General features: G+C 33.9%; 1 protein-coding gene across 2 annotated transcripts in view; it reads right to left on the bottom strand.

Annotated features, from left to right (window-relative positions):
• Positions 1-563: 563 nt before the first annotated feature.
• ABCE1 (ATP binding cassette subfamily E member 1) overlaps positions 564-17,292 on the bottom strand; it is a 31,095-nt gene continuing 14,366 nt past the window's right edge. For both annotated transcript variants that reach the window (XM_050791768.1, XM_050791769.1), the window contains exons 10-18: positions 12,339-12,460; positions 9,585-9,806; positions 8,508-8,567; positions 8,350-8,408; positions 6,596-6,706; positions 6,369-6,511; positions 6,126-6,248; positions 4,658-4,769; positions 564-2,169 (exon numbers count right to left, since the gene is read on the bottom strand). In XM_050791768.1, the coding sequence (XP_050647725.1) occupies positions 2,122-2,169; positions 4,658-4,769; positions 6,126-6,248; positions 6,369-6,511; positions 6,596-6,706; positions 8,350-8,408; positions 8,508-8,567; positions 9,585-9,806; positions 12,339-12,460 (1,000 nt within the window). In that variant the 3' untranslated portion in view covers positions 564-2,121. The remainder of the gene's footprint in view (positions 2,170-4,657; positions 4,770-6,125; positions 6,249-6,368; positions 6,512-6,595; positions 6,707-8,349; positions 8,409-8,507; positions 8,568-9,584; positions 9,807-12,338; positions 12,461-17,292) is intronic.

Raw genomic sequence — 17,292 nt, forward strand, 5'->3', positions numbered from 1 at the left:
GTTGCAATGAGTGCAGATCGCATCATTGCACTCCAGCCTGGGTGACAGAGCGAGACTCCACCTCAAAAAAAAAAAGCCCAAAAGACAAAAAAAAATTTCAATGATTTTTAATCCATGCAAAATGTAAAATTCAAAGGGTATTATATATGTGTATATATAAATGTCTCCTTTTTCTATTTGATCAAATTGTCCTTGTCAAAAGCAATCTGAGTATTCCTTTGTATATTTCAATATTCTGTATATTTTCACAAAAATGGTACTATATAAACTGTTCCAATTTTTTGTTTTTTAAGTATTTGAGACTTTTTCCAATTAGGACATATCAAGTCGTCTCATTCTTTTTGCTAACGTCTGCATTGATGCTCTATGTAATACTGATTTTATAAATATTTTTCTTGTGTTAGCAATTGTAGGCCTTTCTATTGCTATGTAAAATTTTAAGATCCATATTTTAAATTTCATTTACATGAAAATACTTTTAATATATATTCTGTCATTAGCAGTAAGTAGAATTGTGCTCTTCTTATATCACAAGTACTTTCTTTAAGACAATCCAGGATCAGTAAATAACAATAGCTTTTGCTTATTTTATTCAATATATTTGAAATAATAATTCACAAATTTAACCTATCCTTAAAAATAGGCATTACTTATTTTAGTATAATCCCATTTGTGTACAAAACAAACCCTTTACATATACACACTTAGGTAAGTGCACAGAAAAAAGCATGAAAGAATATACATTATTAAATTCAAACGCTGGTTAACCTTTGTGAGGGTAATAAAGGGAGATCATTTTTTTATTGCATTCTGTATATCTGAATTTTTTACAACATGTATTTATGGGTTACTGAAATTATTTTTTAAAAGGCATAATGGGGTCCAGTTAAACCATACTTTCTAGCCATTATTTGCATTTTAATCAAGACTTCCATTATTTCAAGTAGCTCTTAAGGTCTGTCAAATACTTTCTAATTTCCCCTCAATTTTGCTTGCCCCAGTCATTTATTTAGTAAACACTCTTCCTCACTCGTAATTCCAGTTTAGTCAGAAGTACAACTTAAAGTGGCTCCAGGCTCCAGGCTATCTTGTTCAAAATTCAGAAACTTAAGAAATTTAGATGGGCTTTTGGAACTAAAAAATAGTTTAGATAATGTGCTCGATATCCAAACTCAGAAATGAATATATGTGGTACCAAGGGATACTTTGTATTGCTATCTGGGGACTTTTGCATTAATGTTGCCTTTTGGGACATGGTTCATAATCCTTGGCTACCCACCAGAAAAATCTGTGGAACTTAAAAAAAATACACAGATGCTTAGGCACCATCTTTAAAGATTTTGAGTCTGTAGTTGTAAGGGAAGCAAATATTCTTTAGAAATGCTTTTTCCTAAATCTCGATCAGTGGTTATATAAATATGTGTGTACAAAAATGACATTACCTAGAGAATGACTGAATACAGAACCTTATGGAATGCAAAAACAAAAATTCAGAGTAAAGTTAGGGGTTTTTGGGGGGGGAAGGGAACTGAACTGGTTTTTGCTAAACGTGTTTAAAAGCACCAAAAAAGATTAAAAACAATTAAAAAATACCTATTTTTCCAACAGTGGTGTTTTGTAGTAATCTTCCTTGGAAACCACATACTGATAGTGCAAAGACTGAAAACAAATAATAAACATAATCCTGATGTTTATTTATCAAATGTCAATCAGTGGAATCTTTGACCAGCTTTTAAAACAAGGGCAGTTTCTTCACACTGGCATACTTGGCAAACCAGGTAAGTACAGAAACCCTTTTCAAGATTTAAAAAATGGAGCAACACTGGTCAGCATTTGGTACATGAATATAATACACCTACTGAAAATCTTCCCATACATCATGAAAACTTGGAGGTAATTTGTATAGTCTGAAATGTCTTCATTTTAGAATATTATGCACAAAAGGGCCTCATCAGGAAGAGAAAGGTTAGAACCCAACTGGCTTTTTATGTTATATTAAGTAAATTATACTTCAAGTTCCAGAGTATTTGGGGCATAAAATCCTGATTCAAGTTTTACATGACAAAATTTCTAGCAAATATTCCTTTTAATAAGTGGCTTATCAATATCCTCAGAGTCAGTCTAATCATCCAGGAAAAAGTAGTTTCCACTCTTCTTTTGTTCTACATCCTAAAAAAGAAAACAGAAGCAACAAAAATCAGCAACACCATTCTACTATAGGTAAAGGTACACTTTCACTGATGGTATTACTTAGCAGTGTTTACAACATAAGGGCCTGTACAACCTGTTCTGCACACACCATCTGTTTCTGGATATTCCTGGGTCCACTGCTCAATGGAAAGATAACTACTTCTGCCCCATCCCTAATGCTAGAATGACTCACTTGCACCAACTCAAGCGAAGTCCCTTTATGTAAGATGCCTTACATATATAAAATTTTGCTATGTATTATTTCTGGGAAAACTAATTCCGTTTTCATCAATGCAACTCTAATGTCCAGATCCAAAATGTAGCATACTGTCAGTCTGAGATCTGCGTATTACATAAAATATATATATATATAATTTTTTCCAATACTGGCCAGTAACAATCTCACCTACCTACTTGTTGAGCTGTTCTCTTATTAGGATTAAGGTATGACTATCTTAAAGTGAGTAGGCATACAGAAATGATTAACTCATGGTGACTGAACCACAAGTCTATCTAAGAAAATGACAATACAAAGTGTCCTTAATGCTTCAGAAGAAATTCTTCTTTTCTACCCAATATGCTTTTCAAAACTGAGACAACTCGTCAATTTTATGTGAGAACTTACCATTTCTCTATCCTGGCCAAGAAGTAATATCAATCATTTAAAAACAAAATATATAATAAAGGGTAAGGGCATCCAGACATACTGTTAGGTGCTTAAGAATACAATGATGTGCAAGATAACTTTGCCTCTGGCATTCCAAGAGCTCACGGTTTAGCAGCAAAGCTAGGACTTACAAATATGAAAATAAATGCCACAGCAGAACTATATATAACATACTTCTAAAGCTTTTAAGCATTAAGGATGGATATAGAGTGATAAAATGTAAACACTTTGAGGCACTGCAGATATTAAACACAGAAATGATGGCCAGCATGGTGGCTCACGCCTGTAATCCCAGCCCTTTGGGAGGCCAAGGCAGGTGGATCACGAGGTCAGAAGTTCAAGACCAGCATGGCCAAGATGGTGAAACTCTGTCTCTATTAAAAAAATACAAAAAATTAGTCAGGTGTGGTGGCGGGCACCTGTAATCCTAGCTACTCAGGAGGCTGAGGCAGAGAATTGCTTGAACTCAGGAGGCAGAGGTTGTAGTGAGCCGAGATCACTGCACTCCAGCCTGGGTGACAGAGTGAGACTGTGTCTCAAAAAAACAAACAAAAAATAAACAAAAAACCCAAACGAAAACCAAAACCAAAAAAACAACCCAGAAATGCTTTCAGAATTCATTTACTTTCTGTTTCTGAGTGATGAAGATTTTTGCCTTTTAATAAACAAATACTGTATTTCACAGAGGAAATCAACTGTAGGGTGCACAACTGTGTACTACAAAGACAAAAAACATTGTCAATTAAGTCGACACAATGTTTTCCTCATCACAGGAGCTTGTTTAGACTTTTAAAATATACTTTCTTTTTTTTGGGGGGTATTGGGGGGACAGGGACAGAGACTCACTCTGTTGTCCAGGCTGGAGTACAGTGGCACTATCTTGGCTCACTGCAACCTCTACCTCCTGGGTTCAAGTGATTCTCCTGCCTCAGCCTCTTGAGTAGCCGGGATTACAGGCACGTGCCACCATGCCTAGCTAATTTTTTGTATTTTTAGTAGAGACGGGTTTTCACCGTTAAGTTAGCCAGGATGGTCTTGATCTCCTGACCTCGTGATCCGCCCACCTTGGCCTCCCAAAGTTCTGGGATTACAGGCATGAGCCACTGCACTCGGCCTAAAATATACCTTTTAATCATGCACTGAAAAATATAACAGAAATTGGTTAAGGTATTCTTACAAAATTCTTTGTTACAATGGTGAATTAGTGTAATCTTCCCCAAGACATCTTAAATGGTAACAATATAGGTAGTACAACTGTGATACAACTTAGAGACAACGGGAACAGCTCTGGCTTCACGCAGCAATGACAGCTACATTACAACTGCTGCCTACTGCAGACTAAAGTATGCCATCGGGTCTTAAAATGTAAAAAACATAGGAATTTTAAAATAAAATATGGTGTTTTTCTGTTTTTGTTTTTAATTTTTATTTTTTTAGATAGAGTCTCACTCTTTTGCCCAGGCTGGAGTACAGTGGGACGATCTCAGCTCACTATAACCTCCACCTCCCAGGTTCAAGCAATTCTCCTGCCTCAGCCTCCCGAGTAGCTGGGATTACAGACGCCTGCCACCAGACTCGGCTAATTTTTGCATTTTTAGTAGAGATGTGGTTGCACCATGTTGGCCAGGTTGGTCTCAAACTCCTGACCTCAAATGAGCTGCCTGCCTTGGCCTCCCAAAGTGCTCGAATACAGGCATGAGTCACAGTGCCCAGCCATATGTTACTGATTTTTAAATAGCCTTTCAGTCGTTTATACTGAGATCAAAGTGATCCATGATTTAAGACAATTTTTCTACATACCTTAATTGAATTAAGTTTGTTTATTCGTGGCCTATAGTTGTTTGGATCTCTTCTGAAAGTAATTTCAAGCTGAGACAAAAATTTATTCATGCCAGCCAAAAGGGTTTGAGGACTAGAAGGAAAAAAAAAATCAATTTTGATTAAATTTTACTTTAGAAATATAACCACCTTTTGGGATGAAGGGTATTAATAATTACTATTCCCTCAAATTCCCCAATCATAAATCATCTGGATAACAGTGTAACACCATACTACAAATCCTATGTTCAGAAATAGCTTTGCTTGGACTATATAGTTTTCTTGGCTATAATATTTTTGTGCAAAACAACAAAAAAATTAACCTGGATTTCTAATCTGGTGAAAGAAACATTTAAGACAAAAGTACTACTTTAGAAAAACAGAAGATCATTAATAAGTAGATTACAGAATCTCAAATTGCACATTTTTAGGGGAGATGAGAATCTTAAAAAGTTATATTTATATGAAAAATTTGTTACTGGAGGGAATACATCCTCCTAATAGTAGTTTTCAGTGATAACTCCTTTCTAAATTTCTATGCTTCATTGTTTTTACCCAAGCTAGTTCTTAAATCATGCCAAATCACTACATGTGAAACATTTTAAAATTTTGTAAATAGGTGAGATATCATTAGATGAACAAATAAACATCATATATACTAAGAAATTTCCTTAGCTTTTCAAGAAATATGTAATTCTCAATTTATCTATATATAAAAAAAGGAATTCAGAGAAGAAGCCCAGCAAAATACTTTTATTTCTTAGATGAATTATTAAAATGGCAACTTCATTCCTTGTTCTCCAATACCAGAAAACATGCTGAAACCACATGAAACTGCTGGTTTTGTAGGTGAAAACTGAACACCAGTAATTTCATTTAGTTCAATCTAATAATATAGGCTTTAGCACCAAAGGTAAAATGAATTCCTCATAACCTGATCTGAATGTTAGGCTTCTCTATATTGCAAGTGCTCCTAATCAGGTTAACAAGGAAAAATGAGAAAAGGAAAAAGGTAAAACCATTTATTTTAACTCTGCTATAGATCAACACTAGATATTTGGGATCCACTGTGAGCTCAATCACTATCAGTATAAGTTGGACAAATCATGTATCCTCTTTGAATCTTGTTTTCTTTTTCTATCATGTATGAAAGCAATAGTTTTCAATCTTTTTTGGGAAATTCAAATAATAAAGCAAACAAAAGTTAAGCTGAAAGAAAAGGTGAGGGACCCACAGCTTTTTATCTTCCTGGTGAAGGATTCCACACTGCAGCCTAAAAACTAGTCTTTCACATGGTCCCATCCAGTCCCCAATACCAATGATCTCAGGAGTCACAGAATCAAGTCTAAAATTTCTAGCTTTCATTTTTTAAAAATTAAAGTGAGTGACTTTACTATTTACTGGAAAATTTAAAATGAATTACTTTGAACATATTAAAAAGTAATTTTACCTGTTTGCAACTGTGTTCTTAGATGGAACACCATCAAAAACGATGACACGGTCCGCTAGATAGGTGGCCATGATGAAGTCATGTTCCACAACAAAGGCTGTTTTTTTTGCATGGAGTATGAAACTAAAACACAATGATTTTGAAATCTTACAGCTTTATATCATAAAACATTCCACTGTTATATTAAGCACACTTGTAGGACAGTACACATAATCAAAATACTTCTATGAGCAAGATATTTACCGTTTGACAACTCGAGCTGCCATCAGTCTTTGCTCAGAGTCCAAATATGCAGATGGTTCATCAATTAAATAGACATCAGCAGGTTTGCCCAAACAAAGGGCTAAAGCTACTCGCTGTAGTTCACCACCAGATAATGTCTGCACCTAGTTGGAGGAGTTTAAGCAAACCACGTAAAGGCATCCAAAATTCAAAATAATAATAAAATTTTAAAAATTATGTTAAAGTACCTCTTGATCGATGATGTTTTCAATTTGCAGAGGCTTCATCACATCTGTCACAAATTGTGGATGAGTATAAGCATCTCTTATCTTTTCATGTAGTAACTGGCGAACACTTCCCTGTTTTTAATAGAAAAAAGTATTTAAATGATAAAATTTCACTATAGAACTCTATGAATCTTGACAAAGTTAAGCTTCAGAATAAAAGTGTATCAATATTTTACTAACAGATATCAATGTGTATCCACCATCTATGACATGTTTTGAGATTTTCTATTCAAAACCCATCATGTACAACAAGTAAAAAGGGAGTTTGTTTTTCTTTTGAGACAGGGTCTTGCTCCATTGCCCAGGTGTGCAATGGCATGATCAGGGCTCATTGCAGCCTCAACCTCCCAGGCTCAAGTGATCCTCCCACTTCAGCCTCTAGAGGAGTTGGAACTACAGGCATGTGCCACCATGCTGAAGCAATTTTTTAAGTTTTTGTGGAGGCGGGATCTATGTTGGCCAGGCTGGTCTTAAACTCTTGGGCTCAAGTGACTCTCCTGCCTCAGCCTCCCCAAGTGCTGGGATTACATGCGTGAGCTACCATGCCCAGCCTGCAACAATCTTTTTTTTTTTTTTCCCCACTCCACAGCCCCTGCAATAATAATCTTAAAATTAGAAAGTAATAAGCAAATAATGAATGTTTCAGGGGAAAAAACACTCGAGAGTAGAAATTCCAAAGGTCAAAATGGGTATCAAGCAACCTTAGGCAGTCAGCAAGAGAGAACACAAAATATATGATAATGTGTTAGGAATGAAGGGATGAATCCTAAGATGGCTTTTCCTTGCTGTTTCAGGATAAGGCTGAATTTTAGAATTTAAAGCTAAGTTTATAGAGTATCAATGATAAAACTTTTATGATAAGCTAAGCCAAGTAGACAAAACATAAATTGAATGGTGAGGTACTGAGGAGTTCATTACAACACCTGCAGAAATCAAAGGAGGTTAACTTTAACATAATGGTTTCAAAGTTTATCCATACTGTGGCATTTGTTAATATTTCATTTCTTTTTATGGCTGAATAACTTAAAGACATTTGCTCATTTTTAATTGTAAGATTTCTTTATGTATGCTGTATACAAGTCCTTTATTGGATATATGATGTGCAAATGTTTCTCCCATCTTGTGGGTAGCCTTTTCATGTTCTTGCTGGTGTCACTTTGAAGCACAAAATACATTAGGTTTTTAATGATTTATTTAGCAAAATGATGACATCTTTTTATGTTTTTATTTTTTTGAGACAGAGTCTCGCTCTGTCGCCCAGGCTGGAGCGCAGTGGCGCAATCTCTGCTCACTGCAAGCTCCACCTCCCGGGTTCACGCCATTCTCCTGCCTCAGCCTTCTGAGTAGCTGGGACTACAGGCGCCTGCCACCACGCTCGGCTAATTTTTTGTATTTTTAGTAGAGACGGGGTTTCACCATGTTAGCCAGGATGGTCTCCATTTCCTGACCTTGTGATCCGCTGGCCTAGGCCTCCCAAAGTGTTGAGATTACAGGCGTGAGTCACTGCGCCTGGCCAAATGTGACAAACATCTTTAAAACACTTTCTTAGCAGTGGATATGAATCAAGGATTGGACTCTTAGTACCTTTGTTAGAAACTACCAATAAAACTGTATAGAATCTAATTTGGAGAAAAATTTTAATACAGTAAAAGATGAAAGCTATAGGCATTATATACAAATTTTCTTTAGTAACCATATAAAAAATAATAACTCACAGTTGATTTGGGACTAATTTTCTGTGGCTTATAACTGACATTTAGAACTGGTACTTCTCCTGTAAAATAATGAAATACATAAGACACTAAAAACTGCCCAGATCTTTAAAGTTTACTGTGTAGAACAGTGTAAAAAGACTCAACAATTACAACTGTACCTCCTTCATCAGGTTTAAGTCTTCCAGCAAGCATTCTGATAAATGTCGTTTTACCCGTTCCTGGCAACACAACATATGACAATTTGATATGAAAGATGCTTGACATTTAAAGTAAAACACTATGTCCTATTTAGTTTTAACTGAGAAATTTGTTTTAAAGATATACACTGACATTATTGAATTCTGAAGTTTATATAGAAAAATACTTAGTCTTTCATGGTTCACCTCTGAAGTGTCATTCTAAGCTAATTAAGAGGAATAAAGACTAGTCAAAGCTTATAATGACAATTTTAATAAATGGTATATCTATAAAGTTTAAATCCTGTAATAGTTTGAAAAGATTTACTTAGCTAAATTATCAGGGCACACAATTTATTAAGATAGTATAGACTATTTTATGAAAGATAACTGTAATCTTAAAGTTTACTTATATAAAATATTTAAATTAATTGCAACCCAATTCAAAATTCCCATTATCTAAAGACTGATACATTGTAACAATCTTATATAAAATTTATCTTCTATAGTTTTCTAAACTGTAAGATTACAATTCAAATAGTTCTTAAATCATGAAGACAGTATCACATATTTAGTAGTCAAATTCATCTTATACCTATACTTATGACAATTTATTATGAAATATTTGCTGGTAATACAATTATTTACAAAGGTAGATTGCTCTGAATTTAAAATAAAAAAAGTTCCACACCGAAGTGTATGAGGAAAAAATTTTTAAAGCTGGGTTGTTTCTGAATTACCATTTATCCTTTCCTTCTTAGTCAATTTATAAGAATAATAACTGCCTTATTAATTTACATGTAAAAAACCAGCTGACAAAGAACACCTTATTTTCACTGGAGGTTATAAAACAAAATAAGAAATATTAACCTGATTGAATTACAGTGCAATTGAATTACACAATGCCAAAAAAATGTGAAAGTACACTAAGAAAATTATGGGTTTAAATAAAACTCTATAATCTAGCCCTATAACATACGATTCAAATTTTTCCACAAAATAGTTAAAACTAATTTACTAAACAGGAAGATTTTTACTTATCACAAAACGAAAACTTACCATTTTCCCCCAGCATCACCATAATTTCAGAATCTGTAAACTCTCCAGCTACAATTGCTAGCTCAAACTCTCCCATTTTTTTCTTCATTCCTGGATATTTATACATACACATCTTTTTAACTTCTTCTTCATTTGCTGTCTCAGCCACTTTAAAAACAAGCGATGCATCTCTGAATCTCAAGTTTTCTGTTGGAACATAGCCATCCAAAAAAATGTTTATGCCTGTTGGGAAGAAAATTGTCAACAGGGAGAAATCATTAGAGTCAAAATCTTAAGCTCTCTTGGGAGCAATCTATAGATTATATACTCTAAATTTCTGTGGATTTTTGCTAACATGTTGGTCTGCATATAAAGAATTAACTTTTTTAAAAAACCATATTTAATGTAAGTTGAAATAATTCATGAATATATAGGCATGTCCCCCCCAACCACATGAAATACATCTTCTCATTATCCTGTAATTATTTTTTCCACCAGGTTTTATGCAAAAGAGAGCACATGATGTCCTTTTTGCATTATCTTTAAAGTGAAAATAACAAATATGTAAAAGTATTTTCAGATTGATATAATATTGATATAAAAGTTTGGGGGATAAATTTTTGAATATACAATTTGTTATCAGTATTCAATTTCACATGAGAGATAAGCACATATTTTGAGGTTATAATTTATTGCATTAAAAAAATATAATCCTGCAGGTTCATATGAAATTGAATATGAGCTAACTTCAGTTAACATTTTTTTAATGGTTTCACTGTACAAAGATAACCACCATTCTCTAAACAGATTTTAATAACTTAATCCAACATTGTATACAAGAACCCTCTGTAATAAAATTTTAAGATCTACAATGGCAGACAAACTGAAATGAAAAGTATATTTGAGAAACAATGAATAATCCATATTTCAGTGTTTCCCATATTTAAGTGAAGAGAAAGCTGAAGCTTTTTGGAAGGTCTTGATGTTATTCATTTTATTTGGAACTGAGAGACACATCATGCAGCCTGTATCCTCATCCTAGAACACAGGTGTTCAACACATCTTTGCTGACAGAACAAATGAACAGATTACATTTATTTTGCCAAAATCTGCACGTTTTTTGATCTTAAACTATCTAAAACATATAAATGTGAAGTTAAAAAATTAAATTAAAAAATTACATAAAAACATAAACTCAATGGAACCTTAGCAGCCACTTAGTCCACATACTTAACTTATTTTGGAAAATAAAGGCTCAAAGAACTAAGTGACTTCGTTTAAAAAACACACAGCAAGCCAGTCTTTATAGTCCTACTTCAATGTTTGTCTTGTCAATTTAAAAATGAGTTCAAACTATAATCACCTTTACAGTTTATAGAAAGCTTTTAAGTAACGATGCACTGATTTCAATCTATTAAAGGAACACAGAAAAACCAAAGTTTCTTAAGTTGTTTTAACAGATCAAGCACATTAAAAACCTTACTGGGTATCATTTACTGAATGGCATAGCCTGTAGACATGACATTTATAACTGGAGTTGTGAAGAATGACTGCCAAGTACCCATATCATTATCAACTTGATTCAAAGACTACCATATGGTATAGAGTAAGGTACTCAATACGTATTTGTCAATTGACAAGAATAAAACATTAATAAATTGGTTCTGATGTCATCCCTTAGGACTACTGGCAAAAAAACTAGGTAACTTTGCAAATTTTTCTTTAAAGCATGCATCTATCTCAAATGTATAAGTAGGTAAGTTACAACAATTTCTTCCCCACATCTTAATATCTATGTACTTTTTATAAATTATAAAAACTCCCATCATCTTTTTATGAAAAGGATTATAATGCAATATAAATTTACTTTTCCAAAAGAGCTTTTAGGTGTAAAAAAGATTATTCCAAGATTGAAAAAAAAAAAAAAAAAAACCACCAAAAAACCTGCCACCACTTAGGGAACTACAGGCTACATGGATTTTTCTACTTCTAGGAGATGGTATTTTTTTCCTGCATAAACAGCCCTTTTGTGTTCTGAATTGTCAGTTTAAGACAGGTGGAGAGGAAAACAAAAAACAGACAAAAACAAAAAAACACAAGGAAGCAGCAAAAGGAAAATGGGGAAGAAAAAAAGGAAAAGGTATGGAAGGCAGAGAGTACATTGGTACTTGTTTCAGGAGCCACTTAGTGGTAGGCTAGTTTCTATTTTTAATTAAATTGCAGAGGTAAGGAGGAGACATGGAAGGGAGAGGCCAGGGAATCTGATTTTCTTGGAAGTACAAAGACTAAATAAAAATTTAAATATACTTACTAAACTATCTTATTAGGCTTTTGGATAGCCTTAGTTCCAAAAACATAGTATACATATTACAGATAAATTTAAAACATGAAAACAAGATGAATACTGAAAGCATTTTAAGAGTTTCATTACTGGTATTGGCCTGTCAAAGTTAATTTGAAAATGACAAATACTACAGTAATACCGCAGAAGCCAAAATGCAGAAGACTTTTACTGTAGCCTCCCAACCCCCCACAAATGTAACATTGCATTTCTACCCATTCCCAGGAGAAAATTCTCCAAAATGAAAAGAATATATTTTGTATAACAATTGATATATATAACCTTAAACACTCTGCTCAGTGATTAAATTCCAAGGAACTAGAGTTTTGGATGATTATCAGAGGAATGTAAAACTACTTAATATCAATAATGTAGTTTATAAGCATTAGAGTAGAAGAGAATACAGCATATGTGAAAAAAGTTTTTCAAGTTACCTTCTCTTACACTAAAAGGCATAGTGACAACTCCATAGGCGCTTGGTACACCATATAAACAGCAGATGAAGTCGGACAGATAGTCCAATACACTTAGATCATGTTCCACCACAATGATATATCTGAAAATCAAACCAGATTTTTATTTTTACATTTAACATAACATATATAATTAAACTCTTATGTAACTATTTTTAATAGTTGTAAATTTCAGAAAAATAGATGCATCTAATAAAATTTAAGCATAAAGACATATGAGGCAAAAGCCATAAAATATTTTCTTTAGTATCATAATCAATGCTCATATTTAAAAATGTTTTCCTGAACTAAAAGGAAAAAACCAGCCAATTTAAAAGTTTATTGATATATGAATTAAACGCATTCTGCTAATAAGAAACACATTTAGAAATAAGTGTTACAAAGTAGAAACAATTATAATAGATTTAATTCAGGTGTAGCCTAAACTGTTTGAGTATTATGCTACTCAATTTATGTAAAGCCCTGTACCTGTCCTGTCCCATGCTAGCTGTAGAAGGTGATGGATGCATACACAAAGGCAGGACAGAATCCTTAACCTAAGACGTTTCGATTAAGCTGGGGAAGACAAGGAATAGGTATGAAATGGTAACAAAAAAGATTACATGGCAAAATATGCTCCACAGATAATAAAATCAGTGAGCATCAGAAAGAAAATAGGTTAGTGGGTACTGGAGCACTTTATGAATGAGAATAGGATATGTGAAGTTTAAGTGGCTATATTTGAATGAAGTGATACAGTATTGGCTGGAAAAGAAGCTATTAGGCAAGTAATAGTCATGAAGGTTTTATGTAGCACTTTATTCCCATTTCCATGTTGAATATAGTTCAACATGTCAAAAAAAAAATGTCCTGCAGACATCTTAAACGTCAAATTAATGTATCAGCTTCCTACACAAAAATTCTCCATATTTGTATTAATGTAATTATCATCCCCTAAAAAATGACATTTTATTCCCACTGATATTTTGTTTAAACTGTTAAAGTCTGTGAATTCCTTCTCAACAATGTCTTGTGTTTCAATTTCATCCTTTTTCTTCTTTGCCTAAATTCTAGTTCAGGTCCTCATATTTCTTTCATATCTCATTTTCTTTAGGTCCCCTGATGTGGGTCTCGATTCCAAATGAAATTAATCACTTTCATTAATTAGACGTTTTCAACATTTTCTAAAACTTTAGCTACTATTACTTAGCTTATACACAGGAAACACTGAGGAATGCATCTTTTTTCTCAAATAAACCACTTCTCTGGTGTCTAAGAAAGTACTCCTTTTCTAAGCAGTCTCCTGCCTAGATCTTTACCTGCTGAAATCCCGCTTAACCCTTTAAGGTCCATCTCAAATCCAACTTGCTATGGAAATACTTTTCTTAATATGCAAACGAGCTTTCCCCCTCACTCTTGCTGGTAACAAGTATTTGGACTGATACTTGGACTTCTATTATTTTTTAATTACCGCTATAACTTGCTCATAAACATCTTAAAGGAGACTCTTAATACTTTTAGCACCTCTGTGATCTTTAGTCTTACACAATGTACTAACAGACACCTAAAAAAGTTGTTGATTGACAAAATGAAGAATATGAGCTAAATTAATTGGAAATGAGGAAGATGGTAGTAGGTTCTGAAATAGGACTGTGCAGAACTTTCTACAATTATGAAAATGTTCTATCTCTATGTTGTCCCATATAGTGGCTACTAGCCATAAGTTTAATGTTGCTAGTTTGATGAAATAAAATTTTAATTTCAATTAAAATTTAAATAAGGATGTTTGTCTAGAGGCTACAGCACAATTCTAGACTAAGGGAACGAAATGAGAAAACATTTCAGGAATAATCTGGCAAGGAAAAAAAGTAAGAATGGAAAATAAGAGCAGGTCTAAGATGAAAAGGGAAAATTAAGAGGAAATGTTTTCTACCACAATGGTGGTACTTATCAATAAAAATGGCAAATCAGGCGAGCTGGTGATACTCATCTTGCATCAGTGTCTTTGTTGGCACTAATCCATTACATGGAATACTTCTCTACTCTTAAAATCCTGTTTCCTTAAAGAGCCAGTGTGAGGGAGCACTGTATTATGTAGTGGCTTTTACTTTGCTTTGAAAAGAAGAAAAAAATAGGTCAAACTTCCTGTCCCCAGCCCCAACCTTCAAATGGAGGTTATGGAGACAGAAGTCCAAAATACAAAAATGATTTAGGTCAGCCATTCTGTTTTCTGAGAAGTTGGGAAGAAACACAAATTTGTAGCATAGTAAGGAATCTAGGCTGTAAAAGATGTATACCCTACAGTTAATTTGGGGCCACCTTAGTCTTCAATGTTACTGATAATGTTCTGAGGTCAAACTCTATAAAACTTCTTAATCTCTATCCTTTTGTCCAATGCATCCTCTATTTTTCATTGTTTATCCAAGGATATGTTCTCCAAAATCTTTTTAGTATTAAAGACTCAATGTATGCCTTGACACAGTGAATTTCAGAATGGAGATATACTTCCCATGACTCTTTATCATCAATCTATCACTACATAGAGATCTTAACCTTATACCTGTAAATAAAACCAGCCCATTTGTGAAATGTCTTAAAATTTTCTCTACGTTGTCATGCCAATCTGTCTTAACATGTTATCCCTATTACAATTAAGGTTACTGTCCTCTCATAATATAGGAAAGTCTTGGGTAGTACTACTTTTCCTTACTACTTTTTTTTTTTTTCCCCTGAGGTCCATCTACACTATTTATTTCACTTTCCTATTGCAACTATACAAAACAGTTACTGATATTTTAATTTTAAATTTATTCATTATAAGTGGATATAAGTACCTGACGCCTTGTTTTCTAGTGATGTGTCTAACCAGTTACTCCTTGAAACACTGGCTGTAAACCAGTATTTTCTTTCAATTTTCCTCTTATTGTTAGGACGTTATTTGATATCTTTAAAGTTTTATGTGAAGGTAGATATTATCTATGACTTTCATTTTAGTATAAAAAGGGGCTATAAAAATACTTTTTATAAAAAGTGACTTGAGAACTAGTGACCTGACTTTGTGTATTCCTTTCAAGACTATGTGCTTCTCTTTACCACAGTGTGTATTTTTCTTTGTGAAGTCCTTGAATACTGGGACTGTATTTTTACACTTGCATTCCCCAAAGAGCCCATCATAATGCCCAGGCTCTTAATGCCTGTGTATGAAGTAAAGATCATGGCTTCTACTTGGCTCACATAAGATTGTCTCTTTATCACTGATATTCTAAGTTTCACTTCAAAGTATCTACATGGATTATTTAGTATCTGTAGAACTTGTGCTCCTTGAATCTAAGGAGCTGAATTTTTCATCAATTCTGAACAGTTGTCAGCCATAATCCTTTCATGACTTTATTTTTCAGACTTTTAAGATATATGTAAATAGTTTCCTCATTACATTCTCCAGGTTTCTGAACCTTCCTTCCATGTTTTAATTTTATTCTCTCTCTGCTATATTCTGGTAACTTCCTCAGATCAGGTTTCTAATGCACTTTTCTGCTGTCCCTAACCTGTCTAATATGTTCAGTGAATCTGTAATGTCACCATGCTTTTAATTTTTAAATTTGTTTGGGTTTCTGAACATCTACTTATTGCTTTTTTGGTAGCATTATATCCTTAGGGTTTTGAATCCTTTTATTTAAAGATTTTATTTTGAACATTATTTAATAGCCTCCCTTAAAATTTCACCTAGAGTTCTTGAATCCTGCTGCCATATAATATCTGCTGGCTAATTTGCAGACTGTTTCCTCCTCTAATTTATAAATTTTATAATTTGCAATTTGAGTTCGTCCTCGTGAGGCATTACCTATAGGAATCCTGTGCAACCAGGGTTGAAAGCATATTGGTTTGTTGCTTCTGCTATGTACCATAAAAAAGTTCCAGACCCCTTAAAAATACTACTTTCTCACTTTGAAGGGTTCACAGATTCCACTGGTTATATAAATTCCAATTCCACAGCCAGGCGAGCTGCTGGCCCATGAAGAGAGATTTGAAAGACAGCGATCCCTTCACTTCCAGGGAGTTCAGTGAATGACAGATATTTGCTTTCTTGACGCTTCCGTGCAATGATAAAAAAGTTGTTTCCAATTTGCCCTTTTAGGGAGAAAGCAGTCCTTTGAGAGTCCTGGCACTTTATGTGTGAAAATCCAATACTAGACCTTGCTTCTTGCCCATGAGTGGATGTTAAAACCCAAGACCTATTACAGAAACCATCAACATCTGGTCCTATCACTCCTCTATAGTTCTAATGCTTCAGTTTTTGACCATTTGGGATTTCTCTCACTTTCTTGCAAGATGAGCCATGTATTTAAAAGGATGTTTATTAAATTGTTAAGTCAGAAGAGGCAGTATAACATAGAAAATGCTATACAGAAAAAACCCCTGGGGTCTGGTCACAGCTTTGTCATACAGTGAATTTGTAACCTAGAACAAACAACTAGATTTTTGACGTTATTCTTCATTTGCAAAATAGGAATACCATCTGAAGATTCCTATGAGATAACCATGAGGATCAAATGATGTAATGAATTTGAAAACTCTACAAACCACAAAAGCACCCTATAAACACAGGGTATTTTGAATACTAACAGAAATTATGACAAATTTTCTTTTCTTTTGCCCAGTAAGATTCCGAACAACCAGAATTACTCTAGTGATTCTTACAAATTCTAAGCCTGTGTGTGTGTGTGTATGTGTGAAAATGAGAGAGAGAGAGAGAGAGAGAGAGAGAGAGACAGAGAGAGAGAAAGATAGCTGGGAAAAGCTAAGGGTCTGCTTCCCATAAAGCTACGGAATTTGCAAATAATTTCAGAATATTCCTAGGCTCCCTGGAAGCAGGGGTGTTAATAAATGAATCTTGCACTGAGAACCTCTGTTCTAGATAAAGGTAAATTTAGGTGGT

The sequence above is a fragment of the Macaca thibetana genome, chromosome 5 (genome assembly GCF_024542745.1).
Source record: "Macaca thibetana thibetana isolate TM-01 chromosome 5, ASM2454274v1, whole genome shotgun sequence".
Taxonomy (NCBI): domain Eukaryota; kingdom Metazoa; phylum Chordata; class Mammalia; order Primates; family Cercopithecidae; genus Macaca; species Macaca thibetana.